General features: G+C 36.2%; 1 protein-coding gene across 1 annotated transcript; it reads left to right on the top strand.

Annotated features, from left to right (window-relative positions):
• Positions 1-6655: 6655 nt before the first annotated feature.
• LOC139709707 (solute carrier family 35 member C2-like) lies at positions 6656-14690 on the top strand. Its single transcript, XM_071621663.1, has 9 exons — positions 6656-6739; positions 7250-7381; positions 8642-8792; positions 9845-9981; positions 10525-10693; positions 11437-11520; positions 12435-12610; positions 13542-13668; positions 14349-14690. The coding sequence occupies exons 1-9, from the start codon at positions 6677-6679 to the stop codon at positions 14480-14482; spliced, it is 1173 nt and encodes a 390-aa protein (XP_071477764.1). The 5' UTR covers positions 6656-6676; the 3' UTR covers positions 14483-14690.
• The last annotated feature ends 4195 nt before the right edge of the window (positions 14691-18885 follow it).

The raw sequence follows: 18885 nt of genomic DNA, 5'->3' as shown, positions 1-18885 counted from the left end.
AATCACAGTGGTCATTATCTGAAATATTTCTTTTCCAAGTTACCTCTAAAACCACTGACCTAATGGACCATACCTGACGTAATGCTCTATACGTGGACAAGTCTGACTGATGCCTTAAAGAAAAATTTGGGCCAGCCCGGCAACTTTCTCTTTGATATACTTCTGCACAATATTCACGTGTTTTTGTTGAGATTATTTGGAAAAAGTATTTTGTATAGTCAGCAAGTAAGAAATGACATCGTGAAATCTGACTGTTGTCACGATATCATTGTGCAGAAATTACGATTAACATCCTTTAACCCTGACTGTGATAAATGGATCATGATACCAGCCGACTTGCTATTATGCATGCATCTATACACAGAAGAAAAATGCCGTTAAGAAGTGCGAGAAGTCAAGGAACATGCATTTGTCAAGTTAGATGTGGGACAATTAGATGTTTAAAACACGTTGCCATAATTGGAAAAAAAAAAATTTGGTGACGCAGTATACATAAAATCCAATTCATATCAAATATGTCTCATGAAGTTGGGCTTTAAGAGCAGTATTCACTTCAGTTTAGCCGCACATAATGAGATTATCATAATTACAAGATATTTACAGGTTATGGAAATACATGTAATATTGTCTCAATCAATCTTAACGTGTCACCTTGGTCTTTACGACCACTATGAAGGGTGATCGAAGTGAAGACTATAACAGTAATACGATTTAAAGTATTAGATGTCAATGCCAATTAAAGAATCGTCGTTCTCGACAATATGTGATTATGTTAATATTGATGTATTTATGCAGAATGTGATTTCATATTATACGTACTCGATTTTCTATATGCTCCTGTTTTTCTGCTCGCCAAGTTTTCCATCAAAACAACATTTCTTGGTGTTTCAATATGACTATACCGAGGTCTTCCATTCCCAACTGTCGTGGACGTCCATCACATTTCCCTTCACTATAGGGCTATCACCTTCTCACAGACTTGGACCTTCTCACATTTGATTGCCCTCTCCTCCTTTTTCCCGGAATCTCCCGTCCTCGTCTTTATTCATTCCCTTTATATATCCTTTTTACTAAGCTTAAAGAAAAAAAAATCACTCCAAACTTTTATCAGTTTTATAACAAAGAAAAAGAATTCCCGCAGAACATGGCAAAAATGATCAAAATTGGATAAGAAATAACAAAGTTATGACACTCTGAAGTTTCAATCTTTTTCTTCGAAAAACACTTCTTGACCAGTCATGAATATTCAAAACAGCAAGGTGATGATATCATGCTCTCACAATATCTTTTTCATTTTCTATATCCAACAGAAATGACAAAAATCTCATATGCAGCTGCATAAATATAAAACTATATAGTCTTAAAACACCCCAAATAAAAAAAAAAGAATAAATGTACAATTTGGTATGGGAATATGCTTTTACCTGTATTAGCTCAAAATTGAAAATTACAATTTTTCAGAATTTCATATAATAGCATAGATGAAAAATCGTGAGGGCATGACCATCATCAACTCGTTCATTTGGATATTCATATGAACTATAGCCAAGAAATGTTTCCGAAAATATTTGAAAATGTCGAAATGTTATCTTCTTTATTTCTTGTCCGATTTTTGTCATTTTTTGAACGTTCTGTAGAGAGGTTTTTTTTTCTTTCTTTGGAATTGATTTATTTTAACATACCAGTATCCATCCATGTTATTCCCCTATCAGCAATACACTGTCTTCTCCATGCACACCTTCTCGTTCTTTACCATTTTCTTATCTTGTCTTTTACTTCCATCCATCCGCTCATCTTCATCAGGGTGTCTAGCTGCCACGTACGTCAAACCTCTGGGCTTTCATAGCATGCTGTCATTATGCGTAACCACTATCTCTCGTAAGATACATACATGTACCAGCATTTGTTATACGCATAACGGTGAAACTGAAAATTTGATCACCGGATCGATGTATTTTTTACTTCTTTGCTTTTTTCTTTATTTTGGTAAGATAACAAGCTGAACAACTGTCTAGATTTCGTAATCTATATTCAAGTACTCATCTTTACCATGTCTTTGAAACAGATTTATAGTTTAATATCTCGAAGCTTTGGACACGCAGCTGCTACCCATTTCCTACAGAAGAATGTTTAAGCTTCTTATTCGGAACGTCTGCTATACATTATACGTTTTCGAAACCATGTTGTACTGCATAATGATATTTGCTATCAAATTTTGCAATGAGGGTCTTCCATCAATTTTCTTGTATTATGGTTTGGCACAAACATATTCATCTTGTCTGGTTTTGGTTCTGGGGCAATTACCCCCTGGACAATTACCCCGGACCATTTTCCCTGACCCTTACCTAATCCCTAATCCTGAACCTAATCCTAACCCTAACCCAAACTCTAACCCTAAACCTAACTCTAACCTCAATCTTTACTCTATCACTGACCAGTAGGCCCTATTTAGACGGGGCAATTATCCTCGGGGGCTACTTGGCCTGATACGCTGGTTTCATGTCTTTCTCCTGCTCCTATGAGAACTTTGAAAAAAAAACACCGTTTCGGTTACTCTCTAAAAAAATCGAGTGAAAATATTCACTCCTAAAAGAGTGAATACAAAAAAAAGAGTGAATTTAGAGTGAAATTGAAGTGAATTTTGAGTGAAAATGTTCATTTTCAGTCGTTTTAGAGTGACCTCAGGGATCACTCCAAAATCTTCAAGTGATCCCTGTTCTGATGAGGTCACTCCAAAATGAGTGAAAATGAACATTTTCACTCAAAATTCACTCCAATTTCATTCTAAATTCACTCTTTTTTTGTATTCACTCTTTTAAGAGTGAATATTTTCACTCGATTTTTTTTTAAGAGAGTACGTCTGCAAGAATGATTTGTGCAGGACTGATATAAAAATTGCCTTGAATCACCACATAGGGCGCTGAATGATTGAGACAGTATGGTTACGTATAATTACGAGGTACGAGGTTGCAACTTCAGGATAATTGCACCTGCTCATGTCCCTCTTCATCGGAAAACCTGCCAAAGCGTATTGTCAGAATTCATGAAGATGAAGTGCAATATTCATAATTATGGTTTACACATTGAACATACAAAATGAAATCACCAAGTTCAATTTAAAGAAGATTAGTTTGCATTGGACAATGAACTATGACAAAAAAAAATATGGTACGTCTTCCGCGTAAAAATATCTAAATGACGAACGAACATGCAACTCAAAGAACACAGACCTACTTACATCTAGTATTCCGAAACTAACGTTAGAGATTTCATTGAAGTTATATGACTTAATCATTTTGGATTTTGATATGGTTTAACCAGCCTTACACAACGCTCAAGTAGCAAGTCCTCTTTTTATTTGTGGACAAAACAGGTAAAGTGTGGTCCCCCTTATTATTTTTGTTTGACGTTGATGTGTTGAAAATCAGACATCATCTGTGTTATACTGTTGGTCATCCTCCTATGACTACTGCATTATTACCAATACATGTACTGTGCTTTGAAGAGTTGCGGAAGAATAATCCGATAACACGATGCCCGTTTTTTTTCTTCCCTCTTTGCTCTACAAACTATATTAAAAAGTTTTTCCAAACAAACAGTAGAAGATTGTGGCTGCTATTGTGATTGTTACTGTTCGTCGCTCTCTTTTCCGTCTTTTTATCAATCCGCATTATTATTGTTATTATTATCAAAACAACAACAGCAAAAATAATAATAATGATAATAATAATGATAATAATAATAATAATTATTATTATTATTATTATCATTATCATTATTATTACTACTATTATCATTAATAATATTATTTTCATTATTTTATTATTATTAACTGTTATTATTATCATTATTATCATTGTTATCATCATCATTATCATTGTTAACGCAAACTTTCATTGAAAACATATTTCATTAAATATAAACAGGTAGGAATTTAATTTACACAATAATATATTTTGTTTTTAATTGCTCACAGATCTGACAAGACTTTCACAAAAGGACGTATTAGTTTAGACGTGAAACATGGATGAATGTATGTAAAGAAATAACTAAATACGGCCTACGTGTCACATATCTTACAATGATTTTTCCATTACAACGTATTTTTCTTCATATTACTTGGATGGGCCCACACACACACACACACACACACACACACACACACGCGCGCACACACACACACACACACACACACACACATACACACACACACACACACACACACAAACACTTTCCAAACCAATAAGGTACAATGTACTGTCAATGACATCTATCAATCACTATACCGAAAGTATAGTATGATCAACAAATGACAGTACTACCACCAGTGGTAGACAAAAATGAAGTCATTGACAGAATGAGCGGTATTGATTTTTTTTTTTCTTCAGTGGGCCGGCGTACCCAAGTAACCAGAAGAAGATCAGTAGATATAAGTATCATTATAAAATATATGTCACACTACATTCATATTTTTTAGATTTCTTGGCCATCACATGAATTGATGACTGGATGATCATCCAGTCATCACTTATGTTGATCTGCATTTATTTACTCAACTCCAGTTGAATAAATAAATGCAGATCAACACGCATTTTGCATTGCATAACGTTTCTTTAAAAGCAACAACAATTACTGGTATCACACGTGTGCAGTGATGACTGTTGCTGTTAAAGAAACGTATATGCAATGCAAATGCGTGTTGATCTGCATTTATTTATTCAAATCATCCAGGCATCATTTTGTGTGGGTAAGAAATCTAAAGAATATGAATGTGTGACATATATTCTATAATGATACTTCTACTGTTTTTCTTCAGGTTACTTGGGTACATCGACCCACTGAAGAAAAAAAAAATCAATACCAAGATTCTTTTGATGGCTTCATTCGTCCATCACTTCCAATCTATAGGCTAAACTGTAATATGCATTATGAGAAAAGCTTTCATGCATTTTCATGCAGCAGTGTCGCACAAATTTGAATGCACATCACTCAATTCCTCAATTGATAAAGTTTACCAAAACCTCCAAATTGACTTTCATGTAATGAAGAATATAGCAATAATCCTGCAAAAGTTTCGATAGGGTTTAAAGCATGCTTCAAGAACAAGAACATGACATGGGTATATCTGGACCTGATGATTTGACGTCTGCCATTAAATATGCTCGCAGTTTCTGCCGGGCCATACTACTGACGAACTTATGATTTCGGTTATTATCAAACAGCTCGAGTCTCTTTGCAGAACGAATATCGGCCAGATTAATTAAAGTTTACGAAATCTGCATGCCTTATAAAATACTTTTTCTGTTTTAGTTTTAGTCTTTCCTTTTGTTTTCTGTGGCCTACACCCTATGTCGGAATTTAGTGTACCTCAGAATCGACTGAAAATCGTTACATTTCGTTTTTATTTGTTGTTGTTATTACATGTATTGCTATTTATCTTATGATCAGTGCGGACCATAACATGGCGACTGCGGGAAACCAGTCAGAAAAAGGTGGGCGCTAGAAAAATGATCAACGTGTCGCCATTGCCATTTGCTGCACCCCCCCCCCCCCCCCCCCCCCCCATTTGTCGATTGTGTGTCTGTACGTAGCCTGTGGTAGTGTGTATTCGAATAGTCCCATGTACTTGTATTTGTGTGTGTTTAACTAGTGCGAAGTGGAAGACAGACAGTGGACATACGTTGTGCCGTAGATAACTTGCTCGTCACTTTTCCGGTTAATCTCTTATCTCTTATCTCCGGTTAATCTCTTATCTCTTATCCCCTAATTCATGATCATTGGCATGATGGTGTAACCAACAGTGGTAACATGCTATGATATTTTACCAATGTTTGGGCTACCTTTCGCATTGTTTGGCCTTGGCATCGCGTCGAAAACATTGTTGCTTAATCCCACGTGCGTATATTTGTGTTGTTCGTTACATGATAGTGCAGTACAAAGTGTATTAAAGTAAATTTACTGAATATTTTAACACTGAACAGGGTCATAGCATTTCAAACAGTGATGAATTTACATGTATAAGTTTATATTGATTCCTCTTCTGGCTCGGGTTGACTCCTTCGACCTTGAACTTTACGTTAGACCTCAGGTTAAATGTTTTGTTGGGTATGCTTTCTTAATTGTGCCTTATTGTTCCATTTTGCTGTGGGGTAATTTAATAAATATGTATAAATTTAACTATAAATGCCTAAGTTCTCGCACTAAACTAGCCCGACCAGACACTGTTAATACGCTGTGTGAATAGCTACGTACAGCGACTGGGCTGTGTATAGTTAACACTAAACATGTATAAATTTTATACTCGCAAGTTACTAGTGACAGTACATGTAGTTAGTGTACAATGTAGTGCTAATGGAGACCTAGAGTTCTATAAATTTACAGCAAATAAAAAGGAGACGTAGGAAACGGGAGTATTTCACTCACTCGGGCGAAATGGAGCTTAGGCTGACTTACTGTAGTCTGTCCCTGAAGTATAAATTTACTTAGAAAAATATTGCGTTCTATTTTTTTCTCCTACTCATTCTATGAACTCATTCTGTGCTCTTGTCTTGCCTTTACCACTGTTTACAGGCACAGCAGTGTACACCTTTAAACAATATCACATGGTGCATGGTGATTAGCAACTAATTTTCATGAAAATAAAGTACCGGTAAGACAAGGGAAAGCCTGACAAAAGATGCCATCGAAAAAGAGACTACCCAATCGTTTGGAGGGTCAGATTCACAAAGCTGTGTACAAGGTAAATTCTGGATATGTATGGAAACCTTGTTTGTGTGCTGCTGTTGACTAGTGTTGTGACTTAATTTTCACAATTAAATGTCATTGACTTGTGAGTCTTCTGGTTACAATTGTATATTGAGGTTCTGAAAATGACAGCTTGTTTGCTAGAGTATCACATGACTTCTGAATTTATTGTCTGTTCTCAGATTTATGTATTATACATTATACAATGCTGTAATTTGTTGAATTAACCAGTTGAGGACGAGTCCCAAGTATACTCGGGCAGGTGTCTGTGGGAAATGTGTGTTGTAGCAAAATCAGTCCGTCCTCGGCTCAATATTGTGGATTAACAATACCTTTGTGTTTTGGCTGGAAAATATACATAAAATTCCTGCCCACCATTATCTCAGTGAATTATAAATCATGAAATTTGCAAGCCATATGCTGTACATTCACCCTCACAAAATGATTATATCATATATCAAGAAGATATCTATGACACCTGCATTGTGTTTCTTTCCATTTTAAGGTGTCACCGCCTCGACTGGTGCAGTCAAGATGGATGGAGGTGTTTCTGCTTGGAGTAAAAGTGGTTGCCCTAGTTCTCTTCTACTACACTTTCTCCATCACCCTGACATTCTACAACAAGTGGTTGTTGCAGGTTAACCGTTGATCCTTATCAACCCTTTATAATGTTTTACTGGTTTTGATATTGTATATTCTATATGTTCTTATACATGTACAATACTTATGCATGTGTATACTGTATTATGAAATCTAATATTTCACTGTTCAAAAACTTCTCTGATTGTCAAATGTACTTTTATTTAATGTAGTACAGGGCTCTCTTGCAAAGTAATTTTTATGTGCTGAGCAGACTACTCTGCATAAGGAACACAAAATGAATAAGTTGATAGATAAATGAATAAATGAATAAATACTAACTCTTATAAATAGGTAACTAAATAAATAAAAACAGAAATGAGTGAATGAATGAATGAACAAATAAATGTATAAATGAATGGATGAATAGATGAATAAATAATAAATAAATGATTAATAAATCCACTGTGGCTCTTCACTTTTATCCCATTGAAGACGAGTCCTGAGAATACTCGGGCAGGTGTCTATCGAAATGCATGTTATAGCAAAATCAGTCTGTCCTCAGTGGGTGAAACAAAAACTGAAAGATAAGAGTGACTGACAATATCCAATTTTAGTGCCTTAGACTATACAGAACAGAGCAGATTGATCACATCAGAGGACTATTATGAGATAAATTGCAAGACCTCCTCCATGTCATTCCTTGAAGTACATGTACTTGACATTCAGTAGCTGTGGTTCGACAGTTTTGACTGTTGTAAACAACCTCCAATGCGAGCCACTTGAAATTATGGGACAATATCCTCAAAATTTCCCTCTTGTAATCCATCACAGGAGCATGAATAGTAAAGCAGTGATATCTGTTCACTGTTTCACTCCTTGGGTCAAGGCATGAATGCTCATTTTCTTTGTTTGAAGTTATAGTGTAGCAGATTGCTCAAACCAAGGAGATCATTGCTTTCCACATTGAATGAAAATATTGTATGTAACTAAGGCACTTTGTGTCCTCTTGTTTATAAGGTGAAGTAGGACAACATAATCACTTCCTCATCCCCCTTTTTCCTCATCCCCCTCTTTAAGTTTTTTTTGTATCATAAGTTAGTAGAAAGAAGTAGTGAAGGTACCGAAATGTCTTACATGTACATTGTATACCAAGGACTGAAGTGAAGATATGGTAGGGTTCGAATCAAAGGACCATGTCTATTTTGAATTAGATATTCTGGTCACAATACTGTTATTGATGCATTATTATTGTAAGTTTGCATTATATTTTGTTTGTATGATTATCATATTTTGTGTCACATTTTGACCATGACAGGACTTCAAATTTCCACTGACCATCACCATTATCCACCTGGCAGTAAAATACCTTTTAGCCCTTATTGTACGGAAGTTTCTGAAGCTGTGTACGTCCATTAAGCCGGTTACCCTCAACTGGTCTGCGTACATCAGGATTGTGACACCAACAGGTGAGGAAACAATAAATAATCCTGTATCATTACTCATCAGATGACCTTCATGCAAAATGTTGTGCAGGTTCAGAAACTTCTGCGTATGTTATACTATCCATTTTGGTGTTTGAGGTCAGCAACTGTTAAAGTTTTCAGGTGATTTCTGCAATGCTAAGGTTTGTTAAGAATGTGGAATATCAATTATGCCACACATGTAATTCAAAGTCTTATCAATAAATACATCAGTTGCATCAACGATTGATTTTATGCAAATGTCTATGAAACCTTTATTTAGTTAGGACTTATCCTCATCCAAGATGGCATGAGAAATTTTAATATTGAAGAGGAAAAATGCCACCACAGCTTTCCTTCCCTCCGCTTTGAGAACAAGATAAACATGTGAATGAGACCTCATTTGAAGAGAAATGTGTCTAATAAAGCAGAACAAAACATATGATAATTTGATGTGATCATACTGTTGTCAAGTTGCTTCTAATTAAAAGCGGAAATGCTCACCTTCCTTTTGTTTTTCTTTTTCACTCCTGTGAGATAATGTTCTTATATTCTCAAATTCTTAAATCAGTCTTAAGTTATCAATTTGTTTACCTTTGTTGTATACAAACTTGTGCCAGTTTTTATTCATAAAGTACGAAATAGAGTAGTAAGATGTGTATTTGCATTTCTTTATTTTCATGTTGATATCACACTTTATGAAGTTTTAAGCAAAAAATTCCATATCATGAAACACTTCATGTGTGCAGTTATGAAGAACTGATTCCCCATATGATTTACAACCAGGACTTTCACAGCCTTTACACTGTGTTTCTATTGTTATTCCTTCAGAATTGCCATTAATTCCATGAAAACCACCCCAAAAGCATATTTACTTTGCATTCAAATTAAATCAGTGTGTGATTCCAAGTCTTTAGATGTATTCTGTGAAGATATCTGTTGATAGATCAGTGAGACATGAATGAATGGATGAATTAATTAACATGTATCATTATCCTTTGTGTGTGTGTGTGTGTGTGTGTGTGTGTGTGTGGTTTTTGTTGTTGAAATCCCTGCAGGCATAACCAGCGCTCTTGACATTGGATTTTCAAACTGGAGTCTGGTGTTCATCACAATATCCCTCTACACAATGTGCAAATCATCGGCAATCATTTTCATCCTAGTCTTTGCGATTATATTTGGTCTTCAAAAACCGGTGAGTGAAAGATTCATGGAGAAGGGGGAATGCATTTCTATTCTTGAAAGCTTGTCTTATACAGCTGTAGTATTGTTGTGGAATTGTGCTTGAAAAACTTGTCTCATAAGCTTAATTTTGCAATGAAAAAAAACTCGGCAGCAAGTATGCATACTTTGATTTCCTTCCTTCCTTCCTCAAGAGGGAAGTTTGAAATAGTTTGGAAACCTTAGTATAGCTTCTGTTTGTTTGTTTTTTTTTTAGATAACATACAGAGTAACAGCCACATTATGATTCATCAGTCTGTTTTGTATGTAAGTTAGGTAATGATACATCTATAAAATATTGATTATTGTAACTGGAACAAGCTATGTTAGATCAACCAGCTTCATTTACAAAAATTGTCTTTCTTTGTCACTTCTGTTACATCTACTCAATGCACATTTTCATTGAAAAAATCTGCAATCTCTTTTACTAGAGGTGAATATTCATGATTCTTCTATTCTTTATTTTGCTTTTAATTTTTGCTGTTTTGCTTTGTTTCGTTCAATTTGCTCTTTGCAGCACTGGGTGCAGGTGATTGTTGTGATGTTGATAGCCCTGGGCCTCTTCATGTTCACATTCAAGTCGACTCAATTCAACCTGGAAGGATTTCTCCTGGTCATCGTCGCGTCCATCCTGAGTGGACTCAGGTGGTCGTTGGCTCAAATCCTCACCCAGGGGGAAGGAACAGGTCAGCACCCTTCTATTTTCTGATTAAAAACCCCTTCAGTACCCTAAAGGCTTTCTTGCACTACCAGCCTCTATCTGTTGAAGAAAGTAGCCAATTTCATTGCAAGTTTGTATGGCTTGAGGCGAGGCAAACTGATATGTATGTATTGAGAGATTAATTTGCAGTCTACACCTGGATGCAGATATGATTAACATGTTTTCACAAAATGCACGCATGGGCACCCATGCGCATGAGTAATTCAGTTTCTGAGAATGGCAGCTGTGGGTGGTTTAGAGATCCCCCCCCCCCCCCCACCCACTTCAAAATTAAGCTATGATGATACTATTCCACTCGTATTTGTATAGTTCATCATGCATTAGTAATTTTGTAGATTTCTGCAGAATTGAGTCAGATGATCTGAATTAAAGTGTGTGTTTCATTCTTCTTCTTGCAAAAAGCATGATACTTCTCTATAAAATCACATAATGTAGATGTGTATTGCAAGTTCAATTGGCAAATCATTGTTTGAATTCGACATCTTTTGTGAAACATGTTGTTGCAATTTTGTTGCACTGTAATGCCAGTGGAAGCCAAATTTCTATGTCTGACATAGACCAATAAAGAATGAATGAATGAATGAATGCTCCTTATCATCATGAAGTGAATATGAAATAAATGAAACTGTCCTCTTTATGCAAATGGCAAACCACTTCCTGTTAGCAGTAAACCGTGCATTCTTTAATTCTTATTTTGTCTCTGTGAAGGTCTGAAAAATCCAGTAGATACGATATATCATCTCCAACCAATCATGATATTGGGTCTTCTGCCTCTTGCAGTAGGCATTGAAGGTATGTACAGTGCTCGCAGTTTCTTTTTGTCTCTTAAATCTTATCATTAGATTATAACACACAATGATAGATTGATTTGTTTTCATGTGATCCATCACTGCAAAAGCTGTATAAAGTCGCAGAATTTGGATAATTCCTGATTTTGGCATCTCGGGACTGTAAACTTTCTAGTGATGTATGTCCCACTGCATTTCTACAGCTATTTGACAAAATTTAAGGAAGCCATCTACAGGATAGGTACTTGACATAAAGTTATTGTGAATTGACTGTCAAGTTTGGATGCAATCAAGCATAAACAAACTTGTGCTTTAAAACAAATTAGGTCAATACAAAGCATTATAGTGATGAGCATCATAAAAAACAAACAAATTTTCTGACACTTTAAAGTTGAACAGATGGTACATGTAATTCAGATAGTAAACTTCAGCATTTTATAACCACATTCAAATTATCTGTTTTCATTCCAGTTTACCTTATTTTGCAGCCCTCTTGGCTTTTATGTCTGTGATGTTAGTTGTTGATGAAATCTCTGGTATATGAAAACTATTTTTAATACTCTAACAATTATTTTGCATGTTTCTGTTGTTTGCCGACCCCTCCCGATTTAGCAGGGGTGACTGAACAGTATTTATTCTCTTTTCCCATCATCACTCATCCAAATTTATGTAATGTCAACCAACATGATTTGAATAAGGTTGGATGTTGTTAGGTGTATAAGTATATGGTTGTGTATGTTTGTTGTGAGTATTTGTGTTTGTGAATGTGTGTGTGTAAGTGACCTTATGTGTTTGTCTGTATGTTGGAGTTTGTTTGTGTGTGTGCTTGTGTGTATGAAAGGGGAGGGAAGGTGGAGAGGGATAGGCTTATTGATTGCATTTAGATTGAGCACGTTTACTTTCATTCTTCAAATACAGGTGTTAAAATCTGTACGACAGAAGACTTCCTTGGGTTCAGCGACTTTCATGTGTTTTCGATGACATGTGCCAAGCTGTCAGTAGGTGCTGGTCTTGCCTTCATGTTGGCAATGTCGGAATACCTCCTTCTCTCACAGACCTCAACACTCACTCTCTCCATATCTGGCATATTCAAGGTGGGTTATAAGAATCTTGTCGTCTGCTTTGTTCCCATGTCCAACATCTAAATTGATCAATTTCACTGTAAGAGTGTGCCCTCGGGAGGTAAAAAACTAACAGTCAATGAAAAAAAAAAAAAACCTTTTAGTAGGAACTATACATAATCAGTCTCATTGCAATGTAAACGTGATAATCAGTTACAAGTTTCTTTGTCATAACATGTTTTTCATTTGCTGTGCATGATGTTTTGTGTTCTTCTTGGTCAAATAAATAATAATAATATTGATACAAGGGATCAAACTATTGTTGAAATGTTGGAATGTTATTAAATGTGATCTTCCTAGTCTGCGTAATTAATGCACAAGAAGAAGTATTACTTTTCAAAATTTTCCCAGCCACTTTTAAGGGTCTTATGCAAACTTCACTTTAACCCTTTTGGTGCCATGGACTTTGGACATTGTGTGCAATACTACAGGATTTTCTGTGCCAATTTGCACTCAAAGCACACAAAGGATTAAAAATACTGTACGAGCTGAAATTTTCGCGTACAGATATTTTCGCGAATTGCTACTTGGAGGACATTTTTGTGTGTTGTTAATTTCGCGGTTGCGAGGGTCTAACTGAACTTAGTTGTTCGCGTGTTTTTATTTTCGTGTGTCGTTATTTTCGCTGTTCAAAGGCGATTCGCGAAATTCGCGAAAATAAAACCACTTTGAAAATTTCAGCTCGTACAGTAGTCTATTTCTGACCTATGCAGTCACGTAACCTCCTTTTCTCTTTGTATCTAATCTCTTACAGGTGCACTTTTCATTGTAGTTATTTTAGTGTATACGTACAATGTAATCCTATCATGAACAAAATGTAAAGTTGACAGCTATAAATAAGTGAACAAAAGTTGTATGCAGATTGCCATCTCATTGTCATTCATTTTTTTTTTTCTTAATGCAGGAGATCTGCACATTATACCTTGCTTCTCTGAGGGGTGACCAGATGTCGGGTCTCAACTTTGTTGGCATGGTGATATGCTTGTGTGGAATCACTGTACATGTCATCATGAAGGCAGTTGAAACAAGAGGTGAGTGAAACAGAGTAGACGGCAAATTCTACTTGTGATACCACTTAAGTCATAGTTGTAGCATGTTACTCAATTTTGTTGTTGTTGCAACTTATCCTTCAGTTTGTTACCCAGTTTTGCAAATCCCACTTCTTCTAGTTATCATTACTGTAAAAGTGGAAATTTTCGCGGTGTTGAAATTTTTGCGCATTTCGCGCAACCAGAAACCAGCGCGAAAATAAAAGCACACAAATATTTTTGCTTGCCATATGTTCCTGCGCGTGATGTCTTGATTCCGCGGAATTAAAATCACGCGAAACTCTTCTTACCTGGCCAAGCGTGAAAAATTAGTCGCGCGAAAATATTCACTTTTACAGTATCTGAATTCAGCCTAAACATAGATAGCTGTACTTGAAGATACAAGAGTTCACCTGTTGCCATGATATTCTTTGCCCTCTCTCACACCACTAAAATTTTGCTTATACAGGTACTAGTAAGCTAGTGAACTTTGCATTTTATTCTTGGCTTGATTTAGGTAACCCGTGTAATTATTATTTTTTCTTTCAAAATTATTATTATTATTTTTTTTTGTTGATATACCATGTTCTAACATACTTAAACTGAAATAGTAATGCAACTTTGAAGTGCTGTCCCAACAATACTTTATCTCCTCTTGCAACTCTGTCGATGGATTTTGACAGGTACCCAAGGAACGAAAGCCAGTAAGAGTGGCAATGATCACCAGGACCTCCTGACGCGGAATGGGGATGCTAACGTCAGTAGCGACGAGGAAGAGATATTTGTCAGGAGAAAGAAGCAAGTGACAACCTTATAGCAGAGACTGAGGTTGTAAGAGCCTTTCGGAGACATTTTTTTTCGTTCATTGTTATTTATTGATTTTACAAATTTTTTTCCAACTCACCACGTAACAAAGAAAATGAAGACGTGTTTATACTGAAGAGACTGAGAATGACTGTTTTGATGCTTCAATTAATTTTAAGATTGCATATGCTTATCATTGTTTAGAAAAAGTATAAAATTCCATAGTGGGTCCCATTGCCGTCTGGTACAGTTGCAAATGTTGCACTATAAAGATGATGCAATGATTTGTCAGTTTTTCTATTTACTCATCGACCCATTCCTCAGCAAATTATTAAGAAAATGATTGGTGTGCGTAACCCATCTACAGTAGTTTAACATTGACTCTGGGAGCCTCTGGAATCTAGTACAAATGTATGGTTATGGTGTGCTCGGTGTTGAAATTATTTGAATGATTTGTTTTCAGGAAGCATTTGGCTGTTTCATGCTACAAATTTAGGCGATTTATTAGAAACGTGTACAAAACTTCTACAGGATTATGATTTTTAGCTTATCATGCACACTGGTTTTGGTTTCATTATGTTCAAACTGCCAGTGTGAAATGAGCCAAAGTACCGCTATATGGTGTGTCAGGGTATATTAAAAGAAAACAAAAATACAGCAGCTGTGATGCAATGGCCCCATCATATGGGTTCTACCAGACAGATGGCTGTTTGGATGAATCTTATTCCAGTGATCATGTGTGGTACTCACATAGTCTGTGTATATTTTGAGAAGTAGAGAACGAAAGTGACTCGTAACTACTCAAGATATTGTCATTTCTGGATTGCTGATATCGTGCAATATTTGGAGGCTTCTACAGGTGATTAGGGTTTTGGATTTTGTCACATTTCCAGCAGTAGATTTAGAAAAAAAAATGAACAGTCAATATTGTGAATGCTGTTCGTTAGGTAAGTAGCCTTCGAATTAGACTGAATGGATTATGTCAGCCCAGAACACAACAGCTTGAGATACATAAGTGCATCACTAGGAAACCTTTATTGTGGCCTAACTGTCAGTGCCTCAAGAGGGGAAACACTCATTTCAAATTTATGACGTCTTCCAAAACTGTACTTGTTTGTTCTTCTAAAATGTTTTATGTTGTATCCATGCGTGTTCATTATAAGTTCACTGACATTGTTGATTTTTAATAGTAATAGGGCATTTCATGAAAGGGTGCTGTTATCACTGGACCAGATGTGGAGAGCCATGTGTGGCAAGAAAGATTTGAACGATAACATTAATGAATTTTTCCTGGAACCACTTGGTATGTTGACCACTTGTCTGCAAAGACCAGCAAATCTTAGTGCAATGCAGTCAAAATGTCTGCAAACCTGTGTATAAAGACCACACTTATTGAAAATGTGCCTTTCTCTACCCAAGGTAGGTCTTTATAGACAAGTTTTATTGCGGTTGTATTCAAATTCTTCTGGTATAACATGTCATAGCCTTTGTAGTGACATATCACTGTAATGGGGTTAAAAAAAGAAAAAGAAAAATATATTTAATGCTATATATATATATATATATATATATTTAGTTTGCTGAAATTGGCAGAACGTATTGCTTGTATCACACATACAATGTAGTATATATCCACCAGACATACTGTTGTGTACACTGTCAATACACTTATTTGTATTTTCCAATAGTGTGTGTGTGTGTGTGTGTGTGTGTGTTTTCCTCTGCACTACAACTTCAGAGCAGGTGGACACACAAATTCATTAAATTCTGTTGAGTTGTTTTCATTGCAACTGATTAAAAAATTACCCTACATCGACTTCAATAAGCACTGAATTGATCAGTGTTTTTGTAGTAGACATGACCAAAGAAATCATGGGCATAAAAACTTTGGCAGGATTCGAACCCACGACCTCCCGATCCCCGGACAGGCGTCTTATCCACTAGACCACTGAGCATCTGCCCGACAGCCAGGTCCTTGTAGTTTGCAGCGTTTACTGCAAAATTCAAATTCAAGAAATTGTTCTGTCAAGTTGTTTTCATTGCAACTGATTAACAAATTACCCTACATTGACTTTAATAAATAAGCACTGAATTTGATCAATTGATTCTGAAAATTTTATCAAAAGCTGTTCATGTCTTTTCAACTTAAACAGTATCCACATGCAGACCAACAAGCAGATAAATCATGTACAGAAGAAACATAATCACCTTAACAGAGGATGAGATGGTGTGGATTGTGTACCACTTTTGAATTTGCCTTCTTCTTTGCGCTGGTGTATGGGCAATTTCGAAAACTTCCAATGAATATGCAAAAAAAAAAAAAAAATGGTTTTCATGGAATTAATCTGAAGTTATCATTTCAACTTAAAAGTTGAAGTCTGAAAATATAAGTAGACCACATTTGGTGTGTTAGTATGTCTGTTATGTGTGCATGTGATCCTTTTGGTGGGCTAGCTTTGGTTCGTGAAAAATTTGTGAAAAAGTTTATGTTGGTTGAGGCAACACTGGTGGGTTTTTTTTTTTGTCATTGATTGTTGAAATGTACCGTATTTCTACTATCATTGTTTTATAGTGATATTTCATATTTAGCAAGTTTATGAAACTTATCTATCATTTGATAGGAACAAAGAGAGGGTAAATCATTGGTCGATTGTGATTCTGATACACTTCGCCAAAACATGCAAATTTGATATGTCAACAAAGTAATGGAAGTATACTCTTATAAGTCTTGATCTTCAAATGGTGCTTAAATATGTGTGGTTTTGTTTTTGTTTGTTTGGTGTTTTTTTTTTTGACAGTAGCTCTTCCTTTGCAGTCATTGTTGAGATGTTCATGAGGTACACAGGAATCGACATTACCAGTGGTCCAGTAGCCCAGGGCCACTGAAAAGTCATGTCAGACCACCAACTTTTAAAAAAAGCTATATTTGGTTGCCCAATCGGGCACTTAAGATTCTAAATGGATTGTCAAATTTCCATTTACTTTGGGTCACTTCATTTCTTTTTCTGACCATCAAAATTTCAGATTTTGAGATTACAGTGCCCCACACGGGCCACCATAGAAAAGAGTTAGCGTCGAACCCTAGGCACACTATCAAGAGGTTCTTACATGAGAGTATGTTACAATTTATGTATATTTTCCGTTATAAATCTATAATTGCAGTAAAGCTGCAGTGTAAAGGAGAAAAATTGTGTGTTTAGAAGAATGTAGTTCTAGCTGAATTACATCAGTACTGCAGGGCTGATTTGGGACTTGATGTCGGTGTATCAGGGCTAATGTGTCTACCTGTTGGCCAAATTGCAATGAGCTACATTCCAATACACATGAAATATTTGATGTGCAGTATATTCCAGTAAGAATTACAACAGGACCCTCCGTTACAATAATGTTGAAAGTAGTGAATCAATCCAGATACAACTTCAGGGTATGAAACTGTATCTTATTACCCACATCTTACAGAAAACCCCACCTGATTTGCTTCAGTTGTCAAAGACAAATTAGGATCTTTGTAGAGCATATCAGGAATCCATTCCCTCCAAGTTCTGTACATTGTGTTCACACATTGATACGCAGTTCCAAGAGCATCCAAGCGCTAAACTTGGAAGAAACAGACCCATGGCATGCTTTACAATGATCCGCATTTCTCTCTGACCACCTAACAAAATTGAATGTGGTTTTCTGCAAAATACAGGTAATGTGTTATATTTTCAGACCCTGAAATAACATGCATACACTTTAATCATATTGAAAGTTATCAATGTGGAAATCTAATGTTTTGTTTTGTTTTGTCTTTTTGTTTTTGTTTGTTTTTTTTTTTTTGGGGGGGGGGGGCATACTGTATGTTGTTTTGGTGATAATGAGGTCACTGCTCTCTTAACCCATTGAGGATGGGCTGATTTTGCTACAACACATATTTTCCCATAGACACTTGCCCGAGTATACTTGGGACTCGTCCTCAATGGATTAATCATGCTATAATATACAAATAGTGAATGGTCACGAGTGCAATGGTACGAGATTTCGCACGAGGTGAAAGATAGAGGCGCTCTATTCAACGAGGCGAAGCCGAGTTGAATAGAGCGCCTCATCTTTCACCGAGTGCGAAATCTCGTTCCATTGCACGAGTAAAGACCATACACTATTTGATTTATACACGTACAACGTCCAAGTAGATCTTTTTGGTCTAAGTAGGCCTAGAAGTCTATATATGTATGAAAAACATAGCCATACTTACATGTGGATCCACTGCGATTCTCTTTCTGGCTTGTGCAATCAGTGCGTTTAGATACAGGTCACAGCCTAGCGCTCATACACGTACACTACCACTACGAAGGCCTACGTACGCGTATGCATGTACCGCACACGTACACTGCGCTAGCTGCATGCGATCCTCAATATGCAACACACAGTACACGC

The sequence above is a fragment of the Diadema antillarum genome, unplaced genomic scaffold, assembly GCF_040938485.1.
Source record: "Diadema antillarum isolate AM-2024a unplaced genomic scaffold, OU_Dant_1.0 seq00001459_RagTag, whole genome shotgun sequence".
Lineage (NCBI taxonomy): Eukaryota > Metazoa > Echinodermata > Echinoidea > Diadematoida > Diadematidae > Diadema > Diadema antillarum.
This window is presented reverse-complemented; position numbering and strand designations above follow the sequence as displayed.